This window comes from Dendrobates tinctorius, unplaced genomic scaffold (assembly GCF_039654945.1).
Source record: "Dendrobates tinctorius isolate UK_male_01 unplaced genomic scaffold, ASM3965494v1 ptg000196l, whole genome shotgun sequence".
Taxonomy (NCBI): domain Eukaryota; kingdom Metazoa; phylum Chordata; class Amphibia; order Anura; family Dendrobatidae; genus Dendrobates; species Dendrobates tinctorius.
The window spans coordinates 6,569,250-6,590,850 of record NW_027361863.1 but is presented as its reverse complement, the minus strand read 5'-3'; the positions used below and the strand labels follow the sequence as shown (position 1 = coordinate 6,590,850).

At 44.0% G+C, this 21,601-nt stretch overlaps 1 protein-coding gene across 8 annotated transcripts in view; it reads left to right on the top strand.

Moving 5' to 3' along the window:
• The window catches only part of GOLGA7B (golgin A7 family member B), a 104,156-nt gene that overhangs the window by 44,468 nt on the left and 38,087 nt on the right, over nucleotides 1-21,601 (top strand). For 3 of the 8 annotated variants that reach the window (XR_012221583.1, XM_073552839.1, XM_073552838.1), the window contains exon 1: nucleotides 11,887-12,084. The exons of 4 other annotated variants lie outside the window; for them this stretch is intronic. Coding sequence is in view for 3 of the 4 variants with exons in the window: in XM_073552839.1 (XP_073408940.1) it covers nucleotides 11,920-12,084 (165 nt within the window). In the remaining variant the exon portion in view is untranslated. Of the gene's footprint in view, nucleotides 1-11,886; nucleotides 12,085-21,601 lie in introns of those variants that run through there. One more of the 8 variants, XM_073552837.1, reaches the window with a different exon arrangement.

Here is a 21,601-nt window from a genome sequence, read left to right as displayed (position 1 = left end):
CAACTTATACAGGAGAGTCTGTCAGTCCCCTTGGCTGGGCAAAGAGAGCAGGGTTTTCTGGATTTTTCAGTGAAGACAGACTCGCAGGTTTCTCATACGAGAGGAGGATCTGGAAAGCAAGACCGAGCTCGGTGTTTGCATCTCTATTTTATTCTGCCTCAGAAAACTAACTTCACAGGTTCTCTTTTAAAAGTTTGTGTGCTCAATCTCCAAAGGCGATTTTGAGGGTCGCAGCTGTTTTATTTCGAATCTGTGAGCACACGGTGATCCCTACTGTGATCCCTATGCAGCTTATTCTGAGCACTGTGTAAATGGCCGAAGCTCTGTAAACCAGTCCTCTTACCTGAGGCCCCGAGATTTCTCCTTTTTACCTCTTTGTTGCCTTTCATGGACGTACCCACAAAGGGGCAGGGGGAGGGCCGCTCCCCCCTTCCCCTAGAAGCAGGGCCGCACAATGAAAGAACACCTAGCCACGGCCAGGGTCGGACTGGCCTGGCGGGGTATCGGGGATTCCACCAGTCGGCCCTTGGCTGAGGGAAGGCGAAGAGGAAGAGAAGGGGGGGAAAAAAAAGTCTGCAGTATTAAGGGGCGCAGATCCTTTAAAAGCGCAGGCCGCGTATGTGCAGGGGCGCACGCAGCGTTCGTTACCTGAACCGCCGTGTTGTGCATCCTGATGTATTCTGGCAAGTGTGCACCCAGCGTATGATGTCAGTGTCACGCGACAGGCGCACACATTCACCGCCGGCCTATGCTAAGCCGGCGGCCATTTTACCTTGTGTGCAGTGGACCTGCAGAGAGGAGGACGCCGCCCAGCGCTGGGAGCACAGGAAGGAAAGAGGATTTTTTTTTTTTTTGTGTGTGTGTGCATGGGGGGGGGGGGACAAGGCTGGAGACATATGGGGGGCAGATGAGGCTGGACACACTTAGGGGGGAGGACCAGGCTGGAGACACATGGGAGGGGGGGACAAGGCTGGAGACATATGGGGGGCAGATGAGGCTGGACACACTTAGGGGGGAGGACCAGGCTGGAGACACTTGGGGGGCAGCAGGACAAGGTGCCAGGATGGATACATATGGGGGACCAGTATGGATACATATGCTGGGCAGGACAAGATGGATATATGGGGGCCAAGGTGGATGTATGGGGGGAGCCAGGATGCATATGTATATATGGGGGGAGCAGCATATGGCACCGGGATGGATATATGGGGAGCAGCACATGGGACTAGGATGGATATATATATATTGGGGTGGCAGCACAAGGGACCAGGATGGATGTTTGGGGGGGGAGCAGCACAAGGGACCAGAATGGATGTATGGGGGGAGTAGCACAAGGGGCCTGGATGAATACATGGGGGGAACAGCACAAGAGGCCAGGATGGATATATGGGGGGATGACAGCACAAAGGACCAGGATAGATATATGGGGGGGAGCAGCACATGGGCACATGATTGATATATGGGGTGGAACAGTACAAGGGGCCAGGATAGATATATGGGGGGGAGCAGCACATGGGCACATGATTGATATATGGGGTGGAACAGTACAAGGGGCCAGGATGGATATATGGGGGGTGGCAGCACAAAGGAATAGGATGGATATATGGGGGGGAGCAGCACATGGGCCCATGATTGATTGATATATTGGGGGGAGCAGCACAAGGGATGGATGGGGGCCTGTATGGAAAGCTGGGGGGCAGGATGGATATCTGGGTCCAGGCTGCAGATATTGGGGGCCAGGCTAGACAAGGGACATGGGGGGGGCCAGGATGGGGCATATTATAAAATAAAGGGTGCCAGGCTGGGCGAGATTATTAAATAAAGAGGGACTTAATTATTTTTTGGAGGCCAGAATGAGTAACATGCTGTATTAGTTTATGGTCACAAGTTAGTAACATAATTTCTTTAGGATCCAATTAGGGATATTATTAATACTGTCATATAATTTTACTTTTTAGGAAACTGTTTGCCATGGAGGGAGCAAAATGGGGGTCTTGTCACTATACAGTGTGGCAAGATGTTGCTTTTTTTTCATTTGACATAGTGTTAAAGTCATGGAAAAAAGTGGGGAAAGCTATTGACGACTGTTATATTTTGTAGAGATGAGCCCTTGCTGCAAGAAGTGATGGTCTGTGCTGGATGAACAAAAGCAGAGACGAAGGACTTCAACTACAGACGTCACTGATGAGTCAGTATATTACATGTACACGCACACTATATACAGAGCTCCTGTGTACAGTGTCACTGGTGATCCCTGTATTACCTGTACCCTTACACTATATACCAAAAAATAGGGTAGGGGAAAAGGAAACTCCGCTCACCACAGCATACTGGTCTGTAGTAGTGGAAGTCCTCTGCAAGGAGCCGCCCCAGTCCAGGGCATCAGCAATCAGCAGAAAACACTATATACAGAGCTTCTGTATATAAGGTCATTGGTGATTACTGTATTACCTGTACACTGGCACTATATACAGAGTTCCTGAGTGTAATGTCAAGGGTGATCCCTGCATTACTTGTACACTATATACAGAGCTCCCATGTATGTCACTGGTGCTCACTGTATTACCTGTACACTATATACAGAGCTTCTGTGTATATTTTCACTGTTGATCACTGCATTACCTTTACACTGACACTATATACAGAGGTCCTGTGTATAATGTCACTGGTGCTCACTGTATTACCTATACACTATATGCAGAGCTTCTGTGTATAATAGCACTGGTGGAAATAACAGTGTTGTTATTATTGTGGTTTGTATTCATGATCAGTATTGTAGTATTCAATCACTGTGTGGTGGTAATTTGTGGTCTGGTTACGGTGTAGCGGTATTTGTCCCTAGTATGTGGTATTTTTCAGTCACTATGAGGTGGACCATGTATTCTAGTTATGGTGTGGCGGTATTTCTCCTTTTATGTGGTATTATTCAGTAACTATGTGATCTGTTAATGATGTGGTGGTATTTCTCCCCTGTATGTGGTAATATTGGGCTTGGTATGGGGGACTGTGTTGTGTATGGCGGTCATTTGTTCATTTTCGCTTCATTCACCTTTTTTGTACTAAAATTTTACAACCAGAATGACCATGGCTTGACCCCCCCCCCCCCCCATCTCCCCCCAGTTTTGATCCTGGGTACGTGCTGCCTTTGTTACTTTTTGGAGATTTCATGTTATAATTTCCTTGATCTTACTAAGTATTATAGTAGTTTATTTTTCTAACTTCCTACTCATTGGCTTCACATTAGGTTCGCATACTGTATCTATTATGCCTTGTAGTTCTTGTTCCACAGTTATTTACTTGCTTTTCTTTGCAATTATATATTTTGACTATTTTGTAGAAATGTGCCCAAGTCACTGCTTGTAAACCTATTAAATGAAGTTTCCTACTACAGTACGTAATGGTCTATCTATGGGGTGCAACCGCTGGGACCCACCAACCCTTAGAATGTTGGGACTAGGCAAAGTGCAGCACCCTGCTCTCATATTTTTCAGCACAGTGCTTTCCCTGACTTGGCACAGGTACTGTGGCGTCGGTCCGTTAACTTGAATGAGAAGCTTTCTTCCACATAGTTTGTCAAGAGGGATTTTTTTCGAGTGACCCTGTGAAAAGAAAATAATTAAAGCAACCGGTCACTTTGTTCTCGGGACCATCAAGGTTCTAGCAGTCAGAACTACACAATCAGTAAAGACCCCTTTTGCACTGTACAGTCACCCAATCTTACTGATTTTATCAGGACCAACCTATATTGGGCAGGTTAACTTAATTGGCTTGCCCATAACTGATATATTGATGGCCTATACACAGGATTAGTCATTAATATCAGCAATTTAGCCGTCCGACACCCAGAACTTGCACTGATCGTCTGTTTGCTCCGTCAAAGTCCAGAAGTTAAGTGTATGGAGCCAGATTGGCGCAGCACTATACAGTTTGTAGTTGCCATGCTTGGGTACTGCAGCTCAGGTCCTTTTGAAATGATTAAGTGTTGATCTGCAGTACCCGAGAATGGCCACTACACCGTTCTGACACTGTATAGCGCAGTTATTCAGTAGGGGTCCTATGTGTTGGACCTCCACCGATCTGATACTCATAACTAATTCTATGGATATGTAATCAGTATCGCAGTACTGGAATACCCCTTTAAAGAGGTGCCTGGCAGCTGAGTGTTCTGGATAGCAGATAATGCTTCCAGCATTCATGCCAGCACCACCAAGTCTTTCACATGGTCCAGTCTCACGTCCAAAGAGACTGTGCTGAAGCTAATTTGTCTAGGTGACAAACCGCACACCACCGCAGAGTTATGGAAAGGAATAACAGACCAGACAGATCTGTGTCTCTCGCCGCTGAACCTCCAACCAGGCATTATGATGGGTGATAATGGCTGTAACCTGGAGGCAGCTGTGAAGCTTGGCAAGCTCACAAACGTACCATGCTTGGCCCACATGCTCAACTTGGTAGTTCCGCGGTTTCTGAAAACCTACTCAGATTTGCCAGAGCAGAATCATTGAATCCTAGAAAGTTAGTTAGACAGGACCTTCAAAGGTCATCATGTCTAACCCTCTGCTAAATGCAGGATTCACTAAACCATCTCAGATAGATGTCTATCCAGCCTCTGTTTTAAGACTTCCATCGAAGGAGACCTCACAACTCGCTTCTGGTCAAGGTATGCCATGTCAGCGTCCATTTACGGCGGTGCTGCAGCAGCCCATGCAAGTGCCTGCTCACCGACTGGGGTGCAATGTTACCATACACTGGAACTCTGAACTGTACTTGCAAGGCTTTGTGAGAAGCAGAGGCCAGTTGTGAAATGCTAGCTCCAATACGCCCGCCTGTATTCTGGTCAGCCTAAGCACAGTACAACTGAAGAGCGGGCATTGATGTCTGACATTTGTGCTGTTCTCCACAACTTTGAGGACTCCAAGGATGGTGAGTGGTGATGGCCCTATGATCAGAGCAACGATTCCTCTTCTGACCCTACTTAGACAGTGGCTGCTGACAAACATGAAGCTTTGCATGCAGACCAGGTGGATATAGAGGAAGACCTAAGACATAGAGATACTGCCCAGCCCAGCCTCATCTGCTCAGTGCAGATCGGGTAACAATGAGTAGGTGGAGGCTGAGGAGGAAGAGGAACAGGAGCTAGGAAGAGCAAATGTCTAGTATCCACACAAGCTTCGTCCCGTCTCTCCTACATGGATGGGCTTAGGAGGGGTATGAGTAGGAGGAGATGGGAGGGTGGTCTCCATGGTGGCGAGACAAGGAACTGTTGGCTGTAGGGACCGCAGTACATATGGCCAACTTTATGTACTGCTGCCTTTCCCGTGACTCTCGTGTTATATTCATCTTGGGCAAAAAAAGTTCTGGTTGGTCACCCTGCTAGACCCATGCTACAAGGAGAACCTTTCATCTCTTCTTCCTGATGTGGAGAGGTCTACTGTAATGGTGCTTTACCCGAAGGCCATTGTGGAAAATATGTTGAAAAAATTCTCATCAGACAACGCTAGCAGCGCTGTCAATCTTCCTTGCCCAACCAATGAGGAGAGGCAAGGGAGACACAAAACATGTACAGTAGAGGCAGGGCGACACTGTCAAAGGCCTGGGCCAATTTCATGACGCCCTTCTTGCGTTCCGTCCCTGATGACCAGGTAATTTTGACAAGGAGTGAAAAGATTTTTAAGATGGTCAAGCAGTAACTGGTTGACCAAACCAGCCTAGTCCTAATTCCTCTGCGACTTTCAACTATTGGGTCTCAAGGCTGGACACCTGACATCAGCTGTCCTACTATGTTTTTGAGGTGTTGTGCTGCCCTGCCGCTAGCGTCTGGTCTCATCGGGTTTTATTGCCGCTGATGGGTCATAACACACAGGCGCTTTCGCATGTCAACAGAAAGGTCACTCTGATAAAAATGAATAAAGCCTGGATTAGCCCCGAATTTTCCACATCACCAGGTGACAGCAGCACATAGTGTTTTTAATCTTCAATATCTGAATGAGGCTCGCCAGTTGTTTCCCTCTAGGGTCTGTGGATGACGCTCCTTAGAATTTTTTTTCTGGCTTTGCACTGTGTGCAGAGGTTTAATGAATGCAGAAGTACCACAATTACTTTGTTCACAACATTTGATAGAGGTACTACAGTTGTTGCCTTCATGGGTGTATGGATGACCATGTTTCTAATTTTTAGAAGGTTTTGCACTTATTGCACATTTTTAATAAGTGTAGGAGTATTAATACATGACAATTTGAACAGAATGTGCATGAGTCTCTCTTCCATCAAATGTTTGGCCATTCTTGGTTTCCTTCATAATTTAGATAAACTTCAGTGTAATTTATTTTTTAAATCCTTTTAACATTTTGTCTTATATCCACGTCATTTTCAAGTAAAAACTGTTTCTTAACGTAATTTTTTTTCCTGTTAATTTCTCTTCAATTTTGAATGTTTTAATGTCAGTCCTTTAAAGTAGAGTAAAAGTGTGACACTATTGTACTCAGCAGCGATCTGGGAGCCAGAGATACTTCCAGGGGTCTTCCCCATGCTATTCTCCTTCTTTTCAGAACATTTTACATCCATTTCAACATTTTTACTTCCCCCCTCCCCCCCCCCCCCATACCTCCTTGTAGGGTCTGCCGGAAAAATGCTCGGATTTCCCATTGACTCCCACTATACTCGTTACTCGAAAAGAGCATCCGAGCACTAGGAATTGCTTGGTGCGAGTCTTCTCCCTTTTTCAGTAATGCAGATGAAATGCAGTCAGGATACAACGAGTCATTGGCCAGCAGTCTGCATTCCCTCCGGCAGATGTTGTCCCTTTTCCCCATTTATGAGCGTATATGTGTGTATGTATATACACTCACTGGCCACTTTATTAGGTACACCTGTCCAACTGTGTGTTAAGACTTAATTTCTAATCAGCCAATCACATGGCGGCAACTCAGTGCATTTAGGCATGTAGACATGGTCAAGACAATCTCCTGCAGTTCAAACCGAGCATCAGTATGGGGAAGAAAGGTGATTTGAGTGCCTTTGAACGTGGCATGATTGTTGGTGCCAGAAGGGCTGGTCTGAGAATTTCAGAAACTGCTGATCTACTGGGATTTTCACGCACAACCATCTCTAGGGTTTACAGAGAATGGTCCGAAAAAGAAAAAAAATCCAGTGAGCGGCAGTTCTGTGGCCGGAAATGCCATGTTGATGCCAGAGGTCAGAGGAGAATGGGCAGACTGGTTCGAGCTGATAGAAAGGCAACAGTGACTCAAATTGCCACCCGTTACAACCAAGGTAGGCAGAAGAGCATCTCTGAACGCACAGTGCGTCGAACTTTGAGGCAGATGGGCTACAGCAGCAGAAGACCACACTGGGTACCACTCCTCTCAGCTAAGAACAGGAAACTGAGGCTACAATTTGCACAAGCTCATCGAAATTGGACAGTAGAAGATTGGAAAAACGTTGCCTGGTCTGATGAGTCTCGATTTCTGCTGCGACATTCGGATGGTAGGGTCAGAATTTGGCGTAAACAACATGAAAGCATGGATCCATCCTGCCTTGTATCAACGGTTCAGGCTGGTGGTGGTGGTGTCATGGTGTGGGGAATTTTTTCTGGGCACTCTTTGGGCCCCTTGGTACCAATTGAGCATCGTTGCAACGCCACAGCCTACCTGAGTATTGTTGCTGACCATGTCCATCCCTTTATGACCACAATGTACCCAACATCTGATGGCTACTTTCAGCAGGATAATGCGCCATGTCATAAAGCTCGAATCATCTCAGATTGGTTTCTTGAACATGACAATGAGTTTACTGTACTCAAATGGCCTCCTCAGTCACCAGATCTCAATCCAATAGAGCATCTTTGGGATGTGGTGGAACGGGAGATTCGCATCAGGGATGTGCAGCCGACAAATCTGCGCCAACTGTGTGATGCCATCATGTCAATATGGTCCAAAATCTCTGAGGAATGCTTCCAGCACCTTGTTGAATCTCTGCCACGAAGAATTGAGGCAGTTCTGAAGGCAAAAGGGGGTCCAACCCCTTACTAGCATGGTGTACCTAATAAAGTGGCCAGTGAGTGTATATATCTATCTATATCTGGTAAAAACCTATGCAATTTGAAAATGAAGTAATATTTCCATACATTTCATGAGGATGATGAATACTTAAGTCATTTGCCCAGGGCAGATGAGCAGTAATATCTCTTTGTCAGATGTTGTTTATCAACAGGAATCACATTGAATCTATCTCATTTGTCTTCAGTAGCCTCCAGGAAAGATCAGCGAAACAGCATGTGTATGGAAAAGATTAGAAAAACTCATACATTTAGGTAATATTTTACACTAAACACAAAATAAAAATTGCTCATATACAGCCAGTGATATGTGTGTTAATGTGTTAACCTGGAAGCGTTACATTTTCCTACAGCTCCCCCACAGGGTAAATTAAGTATTACATGTTGTTCATTAGGATATGAGCCTTCCTGAAGAGATGTGGACCCCTTAGGAAGCAAATTCAATTAATTTTTTGGGGGGGCTAAACTGAGAATAATTCTCAGAATTATTATATATGACAGGCAGTGAGTGGACAGGTGAATATGGAGAAAACACTGGATTAGTCAGTACCGGAATAGATAAATTAGGAGAAAAATACACCTTAACGTAACAAAAAAAAAAGTGTCCAGGCATGAAGCAATGTGGGACGGGTCCTAGATCATTGATTGAGGGCTGAGGGGTCATGTTGGCCTCTTAAAGGGACAGCGCTCACCTGATGACCTGATGTATATTTGTAGGCAGTGTCGGACTGGGGAGCCAAGGGCCCACCAGTAACAATGACTTTGGGGGGCCCACTTTTCACCTGCATACAAATATTACACTACCCTCGTTCACAAATTTACCTATATCTGTATATAATAATAAATTGGGCAGTTTGGTTAATGAATGATGAAATGCTGCTTTTTTTTCTGTACAGGGTGAATCAAGTGAATTATGCCAAGTACTGCCCATACAGTAAGGTTGGGGCCCCAGATCTGCACAGGAGCCCACCGGGGGATTTCCCTGTTGCCCTATGGGCCAGTCCAAGCCTGGGTGTAGGTTTTTAGGCAACTAGATTGAGCCCCAGAGATCCCCGACAGGTGGCACATTTAGCAATCAGGATGCTGTGCAGGATGACGATGGCGACCATGAGCATGGAAGGCAGGTGAAGCAAATCAGAGGGTAAACGTGTTGCGTTAAAATCAACCTGCTTTGTTCTCCAGCTAATAGATGGAAGTGCCAAATTAGTGACCAAACTCCCTAATGTGAGCTTTAAAAATAAGTTTTCTACTTTATATAAAGAATGCCTTTTCAGACAACGAACCCAAACTGTCACGTATTATTAGCATTAATGAGTCATTCTCAGAGCACACAATATAGTCAGCAAATAAAATAGTGTGGGTGATGGCGAGTAAAGGGAAAATCGTGCTATTTTGGTGAGATGAGTGGGAGGCTGTGTATTCAGTGGATCTGAGACTTGCACATTGTATGTGGATAGGGCTTTGGTTCATTCCTCTGACTCATTATTCTGTTGAGAGGCTGAAATGTTAACCGCAACTCATTAGAATTAATATTAACAGCTCCGTTGTACCCATTGCACAAAATATTGCAGGCGGCAAGAATGGCAATGAAGACCTGGGTTCAAATGCAACCAGGGTCTTATCTGCCTCTTCTGCCTATGCTGATATGTGTCACCCACGGTCCTATAATATGATGGCTTAATAGACTCTGATATTAAAGTTGAAGGAATACACAAATCCATAGAGTTTATCCTAACATGGGGATCCAGAGGAAGACAAAAACCCCATTTGGCAGATGCTAATTGCCTCATATTAGGGGAAAAAATTCTTCCTGACTCTAGATACTGGAATTGGTTTAGTAGCCTTTAGCCTGTAATGTTATATTTTAACAGAAAGGCATCCAGACCCTTCTTGTAATGGTTGATAAACTAAACAAGTACAACATGTTCTGGCAGACAGTGCCATAATCTCACTGCTCTTACAGTGAAGAATCCATACTCTCGCTGCTCGCACAGAAAAGAATCCTCATCTTTGATGAAGAGTAAACTTTCTTTCCTCTAGATGTAGTTGATCCTCCATTGTCATTTCAGAATTAGGGGTAAAAGGATCATTAGAAAGTGCTGTATACTGTCCCTTCATATATTTGCACATTAAAATAAGAATACCTCTAAGCCTTCATTTTTCCAAACTGAAAAACCCCAAGTTTGGTAACCTGTCTTGATTCTGCAGTCCACCCACTTCCTTAAAGGAAATCCCCCATCTGAGAGCAGCATGATGTAGAGGCAGAGACCTTGATTCCAGGGACGTGTCACTTTACTGGGTGCTTTTTTCATCTGCTGCAGATCTACCAGTTCTCTAAATACTGAGCTCTGTATAACCCCACTCTGATTAGTAGCTATGTGAGCACACTGTGCATAGGCAGAAAGCTGTCAATTAGTGGTGGTGTGTGGCTGGACTACCTGGCAGCAGGCCAAAGTAATCCTTAATAATCCTATGCTGATTAAAACAATGACTTTATAAAAACAACAGTAAGCAGCCAAGTAAGTGATATATTGCTGGAATCAGGGTCTCTGCCCCACATTTTGCTGTTCTCAGATTAGGTAGCAAATACATGGTGACAGAATGACATGGGCGCCTTTAAATGAATAGTGGTGTAGAATATGTTAACATGAATGGCAATGTTCTCTGGGGGCGACCAGAATCTTTTGACTTCACTCTAGAATTCCTGCATTACACATATAGGAAATATGATCAGTACAGTCTAATAGGCTATTTGTGCACCAATTCATAATAAATGCTGATCATTGTATCCAACTAGTATATGCTAATAGAGGAGAAGGCAATGATATACTGTAAGTAGTAAAAAAAAAAAATGTAGAAATACATATTTATTTATCTGTGTAAGCAAAACAACCTGTACTATAAATGTTTGCTTTATTATGGCCATGTAATATATTATGTTAGCAATCAAATGATTGCAAATTTAAGCATTTTTGTAGAACAAATAAATATTATTAAAAAAAAGTTGTGTTTTTTTTTTTTTTAATCCACTCAAAGGGAACCTGTCTTTCAGGTGGCTTCGGGCTTTCAGTCATAGAGGCACGTCTGGCCCTGCTTCAGTCACCGCTCGGTACATGATGAGCAGTAGCCGTAAGGGTGTGTGCACACGTTGCAGATTCTGCTGCATTGTATAGTACCATTTAAGTCTATGCAAAATGAAAAACGCAGTGCACACGTTGTGGATTTTTCCGCGCAGATTTGCTGCAGTTTCAAATCCGCAGCATGTCACTTCTGTGTACGGAAACCGCAGCGGTTTGACACCTGCTCCATGACAGGTGTCAAACTGCAGGGGAAAACCGCAGGCTAATCCGCACAAAATCCGCAGGTAAAATGCAGGTCATTTGACCTGCAGATTTAGCAAAATCTGCGTGGAAAAATCCACAGCAGAATCCGCAACTTGTGCACACACCCTTACTGCACCCCAGGCACTGACTGACAGCCGGCTCTGTGCTGAAGCACTGCTGAGCCAGCTGTGAGTTAGTGCAGTGGAATGGTTACAGCCGCCTTTGTCTAAGGCCATGTCAGCCACGCCTCTTTGACTGAAAGCTGAAGGCAGCCTGGAGGCATAAAGTTCATTTCCTCCTGGTAGCCCACAGGGGCATAACTACTGAGGTCGCAGCTGCGACGGGGCCTGGAGTGATTAGGGGCCCGCCCAGTCCAGCAATGAAGCAGCCGGCTACATGTGGGACCGGGGCATCCATCACGTCCTGCGCCCCCTCCTCCAGCATGGACTCGGTTATTCTTCCCCCCCTGAACTCTGCACTCCACCCCCCCTCAGGTGATGTAGGATGAGACCTGCTGCCGACACCTCTTAGTGACCAGTCATGGAGCTCCGTAACTACAGAGTGCAGGGAGAAGGGGCGCATTCAGGAGCGCACGATGGCTGTTATGTGTGCACAGGACCTGTGATGAGGTCACAGGAGGGGAGAAGTCAGGGGTCACATGATCAGGGGCCTCCGTGTCTGCAGGACTCTGCTGTGCTGGTTGGGGTAAGTTTGTGTGGGGTCAGGAGGGGTTTACAGTGTGGATGTAGCAGAGCAGTGTGTGTACGAGGTTTACCGAGCAGAGCTGTGTGTGTACGAGGTGTATGGAGCGGAGCCACGTGTGTGTACGAGGGGTACAGAGAGGAGCCACTTGTCTGCGATGTGTACAGAGCGGAGCCGTGTGTGTGTGTACGGAGCAGAGCCGTGTGTGTATAATGTGTATGGAGCCACGTGTGTGCGGAGGTGTGTGTGTGTGTGTGTGTGTGTGTGTGTGTGTGTGCGCATTTTGGCATGGGGGGCCCCATTTGAAAGTTCGCAGCGGGGCCCATACCTTTGTAGTTACGCCACTGGTAGCCTGGTTTTCAGTGCAGCGGCCACACGGCTTTAGAATGCAGTTATCCTGCAGATATTTTATTTTTTTATTTTACTCATATAGTGCCATTAATTCCACAGCGCTTTACAAACATTATTGCTATGGGGTGAATCCGCAGGTTAAGGCCACATTCACATGGTCAGTATTTTACATCAGTATTTGTAAGCCAAAATAAGGAGTGGAGAGGAAAAGTATAGTAGAAATATTTCACCGTTTTTTGCTTTTTTTTCACCCACTCCTGGTTTTGGCTTACAAATACTGATGTAAAATACTGAATGTGTGAACATGGCCACATTTTTTTTTTTTTTTATGATTGCGATTTTTGTGTTAAAGGAATCAATCACAATATTCTCTTTGCATCATTTGTAACAACACGTACCATAAAATCATCATATTAGTTATCCGCATGCCAGAATTGCCGTTTTTGTTCATTTTATAAATATCCCAAAATTGTATAAATATCATAAATGTTATAAATATCCCAAAATGGTACCAATAAAAACTGTCTTGGCTTTCTAAAAACAAGTCCTCATTTGGCTGGCTGTGCGGGAAAAAAAAAAGTGATTTAAATGGGAAAAATATGCATCTTATTATAAGGACCTGTGACTTGTTGTAAATGCTGCTGTTCTCCTTAAATGTTGCATATTTTTTGTCCCTGCGCCTCTCCATTCCTTAGATATGGCCTCCTCTTCTCTGTATAATTATTCTAGTCTTGGTAGTCCAGTGGAAAGGGTCCTCCAATTTTATGTAAATCTTCTGGATGATCACGCCCATTTGGCTGCCAGGGCTAAATTTATCTGCAAGGAAGAGGGGGTCATATCTCAGAAATGGAGAGGCGCAAAAGGAAAACACCTGCTTCAGGAGAACAGAAGCAATTACACCAGGGGGAAAATCTATAGTTGTGACTACTGATTGTAAATTTTTTTTATTAAATGAATTGATGCAGGGCAAGACTGGCCCTTCAGAGAGAGAGGTGCAATTTGTAAGAGACTCTAAGGGCTCATACTCACATGCGAGAAACTTGACAAGACTTTGACAAGTCTCGCACATCAGTACCCGGTACTGCTGCCGGCACTCGGGAGCGGAGCATGCGGCTGCATGTATTTCTATTCAGCTGAACGCTCCGATCCGAATGCCGGTGTCAGAGCCGGGTATTGACGTGCGAGACTCGTCAGAGTTTCTCGCATGTGAGTATGAGCCCTAAGCATGAGATAAGGATCCTGAAGAGAGGATCCCTTCTAAAAACTTCTCTAACAAGACATATGAATTTAAAAAAAAAAAAAAACCCTTTAAGATGTGACTTCCCTAGTTGCAAACTCCTAAGAATTGCAAAAATGTCTTTTTTCATGTAGCTCATTACCCAATCAAATATAATAAAGTCTTCATTTAGGTAAGAACTTCCAAGACAGAATTTGCCATTTCAACTTTTACATCAACGTAATGAACTTATGACTATATGATATTTCCACAGTTGCTAAAAATTAAAATGGCTTTTGTAGTGAAGCTAGGATTATTATTAGATGGGTGATAAATGTATGATCACTGAGGGATTGACCATTGGAACCCCCAATGATAACAAAAATGTCCCATGTGTGAAAGAAACAATCAGAAGAAAAGCACAGTTTTTTCCGATGACGCTAACATTAAATGATTCAGAAATACTCTATACATTGTTAATGGGGTAAATGACTATTCTACCTGCAAACATCTGGTTCGTAATGCAATATCTTCATAGGTGTATAGAGGCCCATCTCCAACAACCATCACTCCAGTGTACTTATGGTACTTTGTGTTTGCTAAATGTGTAAGAAGGCTAATGGATGGTTAGAATACCCTTGAAAACCCTTGTGCAGGTATTTTAGCACAGCTGAAAACAGTTTGGCTGATTAGAGAAGCTATAAACCTGACCTTCCTTTGAGCTAGTTGAGAATCTGGAGCATAACATTTGTTAGTTCCATTAAACTCTCAAAATGGCCAGAAAAAAAAAACTTTCATGTGAAACTCGACAATCTATTCTTGTTATTAGAAATGAAGGCTATTCCATGCGAGAAATTGCCAAGAAACTGAAGATTTCCTACAACGGTGTGTACTACTCCCTTCAGAGGAGAGCACAAACAGGCTCTAACCAGAGTAGAACGAGAAATGGGAGGCCCCGCTGCACAACTGAGCAACAAGACAAGTACATTAGAGTCTGTAGTTTGAGAAATCGACGCCTCACAGGTCCTCAACTGGCAGCTTCATTAAAAAGTACATGTAAAACGCCAGTGTCAACGTCTACAGTGAAGAGGCGACTCCGGGATGCTGGCCTTCAGGGCAGAGTGCAAAGAAAAAGCCATATCTGCGACTGGCTAATAAAAGGAAAAGATTAATGTAGGCAAAAGAACACAGACATTGGACAGAGGAAGATTGGTAAAAAGTGTAATGGACAGACGAATCCAAGTTTGAGGTGTTGGGATCATACAGAAGAACATTTGTGAGACGCAGAACAACTGAAAAGATGCTGGAAGAGTGCCTGACGCCATCTGTCAAGCATGGTGGAGGTAATGTGAGGGTCTGGGGTTGCTTTTGTGCTGGTAAAGTGGGAGATTTGTACAAGGTAAAAGGGATTTTGAATAAGGAAGGCTATCACTCCATTTTGCAACGCCATGCCATACCCTGTGGACAGCGCTTGATTAGAGCCAATTTCATAATACAACAGGACAATAACCCAAAGCACACCTCCAAATTATGCAAGAGCTATTTAGGGAAGAAGCGGGCAGCTGGGATTCTACCTGTAATGGAGCGGCCAGTGCAGCCACCAGATCTCAACCCCATTGAGCTGTTGTGGCAGCAGCTTGACCGTATGGTACGCAAAAAGTGCCCATCAATCCAAACCAACTTGTGGGAGGGGCTTCTGGAAGCATGGGGTGAAATTTCTCCAGATTACCTCAGCAAATTAACTGCTAGAATGCCAAAGGTCTGCAATGCTGGAATTGCTGCAAAGGGAGCATTCTGTGAAGAAAGCAAAGTTTGAAGGAGAAAATAATTATTTCAAATAAAAAAATCTTTTTTTCGAACCTTGTCAATGTCTGGACTAGATCTTAAATTCATTTGGCAACTCATTTGATTTATAAAAGTATGAGTTGTCATGGAAAACACAATTTTGAGTGACCCCAAATTTTTGAACGGTAGTGTGTGTGTGTATGTGTGTGTGTGTGTGTGTGTGTGTGTGTGTGTGTGTATATGTGTATGTATGTGTATATATGTGTGTATATATATATATATATATATATATATATATATATTATAATATAATATAATTTTTGTTTTCTGTTAAAAAAAAAAAAAAATACAAGCCATAAATGAAAATAATAAAAAGGCCTTTTTTTTTTTTTTTCTTAAGTTGCCATAATCTAAGAGCCATGACGCTTTGTTTTATGTTTGTTTGCTTTTTAGAGCTGCATCATGAGTGCTTGTTTGAGCTATAGTTTAATTTTATTATTTTTTATTATTATTTTGGCAGGGGAGCTGATGTGACAAAAAAAACAGCAATTATTCAATTTTATCTTTTTTTTTTTTTTTTTTTTTCGTAGTGTTTTGTATGGGATAAATGTTTTTTTTTTTAATTAGTTCAGACAATTATGTGCACTTTGATACCAAGTATCTACGGTACATACTGTATTTATCTATTTTCTTTCTTGTTTCAATTTTTATTATTTTCCAATTTGCATGAACAATGATGAAGTTGAAAAACTTTTATATTGTTTGTTCCTTTTTATATATTTTTTTAAACAATAAATTTTTTACAATATTAGTCGCTTATATAGTATACTGCTCCACTGGAGTTGAGGAGTATATTGTATAATTGCTGGTTTACTATTTTCATAGGTGTAATAGCTAGTGATGATTGAAGGTGTCCGGATAAAGTGTTATCTGAGCATGCTCGGGTGCAAATAGAGTGTCTTAGGCGTGTTCGAAAAATATGTTTGAGTCCCCGTGGCTGCATGTCTTGTGGCTGTTCGACAGGAGCAACACATGCAGGGACTGTCTAGCAAACAGGAAATCCCTACATGTGCTATCGAACAGCCGCAACACATGCAGCCGCAGGGACTCAACCATAATTTTCAAGCTCCGGTAACAACTTATCCTTCTGAGCACGTTCGCTCATCGCTAGTGCTAACGTAGCCCATCGGCCCGTTGATCGTATTACCGGGAAGACGGTGGGTGTCGAAAGCAAGACCCCTGCCCTCCTTTCTCATTTTTGGCCTCCTAAATATCCCGGTTGCAGTAACTTTTTTTTTTTTTTTTCAAATCATTGGTGACTGTAGACCTCCCCCATAGCCTAGTGATTCATCAAAACTGCATTACAGTGAAACTCTGACTTTACTTCCCATAGCGACCAATCAGAGCTCAGCTTTCATTTTATAAACTGCTCTGGCTAAATGAAAGCTATGCTCTCATTGGTTGCTATGGGCAACAAATCCAGTTTTGCAGTAAGGCCTGAGGCCTTGTGTGTATGATCAATATAATTCGCCTCCATTATTCCGTAAGTGATTATGGACAGGGTGGCGCCAGTTTATAAGCAGTCTCGGCGACCTTAGTAACCCCCGTTGCTATATCTGCCAAAAAGCCTTGTATATTATATCATACATGAGTCTAATATGTGGTTAATCACTCTGTCGCAGTATTACTAATTGTTCACTTCATACCATTGCTCCAGGAAGCCGGCCAGTTTTTACATGTGCTCACTTTGTCAGATTTGGCATTGGCAATAGTAGTGATGCTCAACACAAGTTACTAATTAGCATTTCGGTCTGAAGAGCTTTGGCAAAAACACAATATAAATAAAAAGATTATCACATGCAATCACCAGCGGGATGCCAGACATGTGCAGCGACGTGACTAGAGATCATGGACTGGCAAGCAAATGCGTTAATTAATGTGTTAATTCTGTCCCAGCTGTAATACCATGTATAACCCAAGGTAGACGCTGTCTTAACAAAAATTTTCACTCCATTTTATTTTTAATCCCTTCACGCACTGTCAATTTTTCCTTTTTACGCTTTCGTTTTTCTCCTCCACTTCTTCCAAAAATCACAATTTGTTTTTTTTTTTTTGTTTTTTTTAAATCGATATTGCACTCGTGTTCTGCTGGACAAATTGTTTTTTTTTTTTACCATATAATGTCCCAAAAAATCAAGAAAAAATTCATCTGTAGTGGGGAAAAAAAGCACAATTCCGAATATTGTGTATTTTGCTCTTAGGATGTTTATTATATTTTTATTTAAGCGGTGGAAAAAAAATCTAAAATTTGTAAGAAGATAAATTTGGCCTGTGTTGCCATTTTCTGACACCCGTAACTTTTTTATGTTTTTATTTTTAGTTTTTCTATCAATCCAACTGCAAGAGATTAGTTTTATACAGGGCAATTAGATGGGTTTTAATTGATTTATATTTTGAGGTACATGTTTTTTAGTGCACTTTTCGAAGCAGGAGTGGTGACTAGAGTTGAGCGAAACGGGTCGAAAAAATTCAAAAGTCGCCGACTTTTGGCAAAGTCGGGTTTCATGAAATGAAACCCGACCCTAGGATGAGGTCGGCCACGAGGTCGGCGACTTGCGCGCCAAAGTCGCATTTCAAAAGTTTGTTTTCCGCTCTTTTTCAGCCAATCAGGATCCACGGACACTGTGGGCAACGTGATGACATAGGCACGGGTCACCACCATCTTTCAGAAGGGCATGCAAGTGATTGGCTTGCTTTGGTGGGCGTCACAGGGGGTATAAAAGGGCGTGCACGCCGACCGCCATCTTACTTCTGCCGATCTTAGCATAGGGAGAGGTTGCTGCTGATTCTGTAGGGAGAGCGTTAGGCAGGGAAGAAGACAGAAAAACTGCTTCTGCTGCTAGCGATTTGGCCTGCACAACACACCAGTCACTGTGTGTGCAGTGCAAGGGGAGGCTATATAGTGGTGTTGGTTGTTGGGCTGCCTTCTAAGGCTTCCTGACAGGCAGGCATTGCTGTTTACCCACTGCTTCGCAAACTGCTTTTTTAAAAGCAATCCAATCTCCCTTATCCTCTAGTCACTTTGGTCACAGCTGCGCCATCGAGCCTGTCACATAGCGCTCAGATATTCATTGGGCCTCAAACTGCTTTTTTAAAAGCAAGCCCAATTTTTTTTTTTTTTTTGTCCTGCTGAGAAGAAAAAAAAACTGCTTCTGCTGCTGATAGCAATTTGGCCTGCACAACACACCAGTCACTGTGTGTGCAGTGCAAGGGGAGGCTATATAGTGGTGTTGGTTGTTGGGCTGCCTTCTAAGGCTTCCTGACAGGCTGGCATTGCTGTTTACCCACTGCTCCGCAAACTGCTTTTTTAAAAGCAATCCAATCTCCCTTATCCTCTGGTCACTTTGGTCACAGCTGTGCCATCGAGCCTGTCACATAGCACTCAGATATTCATTGGGCCTCACACAATCCAAAAGTGTCCAGTGTCCAAAAGTGTGTGCAGAGATTCAAAATCTCCCTTATCCTCTAGTCACTTAGGTCACAGCTGTGCCATCGAGCCTGTCACATAGCGCTCAGATATTCATTGGGCCTCACACAATCCAAAAGTGTCCAGTGTCCAAAAGTGTGTGCAGAGATTCAAAATCTCACTTATCCTCTAGTCACTTAGGTCACAGCTGTGCCATCGAGCCTGTCACATAGCGCTCAGATATCAGTGGGCCTCACACAATCCAAAAGTGTCCAGTGTCCAAAAGTGTGTGCAGAGATTCAAAATCTCACTTATCCTCTAGTCACTTAGGTCACAGCTGTGCCATCGAGCCTGTCACATAGCGCTCAGATATCAGTGGGCCTCACACAATCCAAAAGTGTCCAGTGTCCAAAAGTGTGTGCAGAGATTCAAAATCTCACTTATCCTCTAGTCACTTAGGTCACAGCTGTGCCATCGAGCCTGTCACATAGCGCTCAGATATTCATTGGGCCTCACACAATCCAAAAGTGTCCAGTGTCCAAAAGTGTGTGCAGAGATTCAAAATCTCACTTATCCTCTAGTCACTTAGGTCACAGCTGTGCCATCGAGCCTGTCTCATAGTGTAGTGCTCAGATATTCATTGGGCCTCACACAATCCAAAAGTGTCCAGTGTCCAAAAGTGTGTGCAGAGATTCAAAATCTCCCTTATCCTCTAGTCACTAAGGCTACTTTCACACATCAGGTTTTCGGCGTCAGGCGCGATCCGGCGTCGTGCCGGAATGCCGGATCCGGCAAATGTTTTGTAAAACCTGATGTGCCGGATCCGGTTTTATGCCGGATCCGTCTTTTTCTTGACAGACAAAACCGGATCCGTCTCATCCGGTTCATCCGTTTTTCTATCAGTTTTTCGACGGATTACGCCGGATCCGGTTTTTAAAATTGACCCTTGTGGCCTTCCGAACGGGATTGGCTACTGGAAAACTATAGCATGTTCCTACAGCCCTTCTTTGACAGGTTGTAGAGAAGAAAGTGCAGGTTGGAGAGAAGAGCAAGTTACTGGCGAAGATGGATGTTGTCATTGGAAATATTACCACTAGAAGTTCTGTGACGGTTTCAGTAATGAGGGACAATTTTGCACTATACTTTGTCACCTCAAGGCAGAGTACACTGGCAGGATGACAGAGTGTGAAAGATTTGTGCCCTAACCAAACTTGTGTACCTTCTGGACCAACAGTATATACCTTTGCCAACCAAAGTTGGCTATCTTGTCATGGTCTCTATTTTTAGGTTTAGGCCACAGGTGTGTTCCTGGTTGTGTTTTATGCAAAGTATTTCACCTTTTAACAAAAGTTGTGTACATTGTTAGGAAATCACCAACAATAAACACAACTTTTCAGGTGAAATACTTTGCTTCAAACACAACCAGGAACACAACTGTGGCAAAAAGCTAAAATTTACCCACAGTTATATACCTGGTTTTGAATACCTTTTTACCTTTTAAATACCCTGTATTTAACCTTTTTTTTTTTTAAACCTATTTCGCCGCAGAAAGAAATGACAGACAACCAGTGTAAACAATAATTTAACTTTTATTTAAAATATTTTTTTTTGTGTAAACTGTTTTTAAAGTTAAAAAAACTTTTTTAATAAAGGTTTGAAACCAACCAAATGGGCATTTTTATTACAAAAAAAACATTATAACTCGGTGTAGTGTGGGGTGGAAATACTGCTGGAGGGGCTGCGGGACACTTCGACAATGGGAGTGTGGAGAGAGGACTGGGATCGTGGTGGGGAAGGAACAGTTAGAGGTGATGGTGTGGAAAAAGATACAGAATGGGTGGACATGTGGGAGGCAGAAGAGGTGGTGGGCGGTGGAGTGGAGGGTTGGGCAGGGACTGTAGGAGCAGATGATGTTGATGGAAAGTTGTATGGGGAAGGAGTTTGGTACGGGGAAGGAGTTTGGTACGGGGCAGGTTGCTGGAAGTGGGGAGATGTCTGGTACTGGGGAGGTTGCTGGTACTGGTGAGATTGCTGGTATGTAATAGGAGGGGGAGGATGGAAAGTGGCTGGAGGGGGTGCAGATGTAATAGGAGGGGGAGGATGGAAAGTGGCTGGAGGGGGTGCAGGTGGAGGAACTACAGTGGTGGGAGGTGGAGGTTGGGAGGTAACCTGCTGTAGAGCACCGTGGCACGAATGCATTACATGCATCTGCTGGGTAGGAGATAGTGTTGCCATGCGCTCCACAACAGACCTGAAAAAGGTGTGGTTCGGCGAAGATCTTGCTTCTGAATGCATGGTTTGCAGAAGTGTCTTCACCTCCAGAATGCTGGAGTTGATCTGCTGAAAGCCTGCGGAGATTTGCTCTGACAAGACTTGTAGACAGTTCTGGAAAGATGCATTCAGATGCAAGAACTCTGGCGCATAACTCTTTTCCTGACCCCTCTGCCGCTGTCGCCCAGTACCCGCAGGTGTACTAGAGGTGGCAGGGGCAGAAGGGTGGGGTAAAGGGAAAGCGATCTCCTCACCAGCAGCTTCATGTAATGTAGGCGGCCACGATGCTCCTGTGCTGGTGGATGGGACAGATGGGTCGAATGTGTGGGAAGGCTGGGAAGGTGCAGATGTACCGGGGCGGTCGAAGTGTCCCTCGGTGCCGGTCTCCTCAGGGATCGCCTCAGAAGGGTCCAATCGTGCAGGCTCCCGAG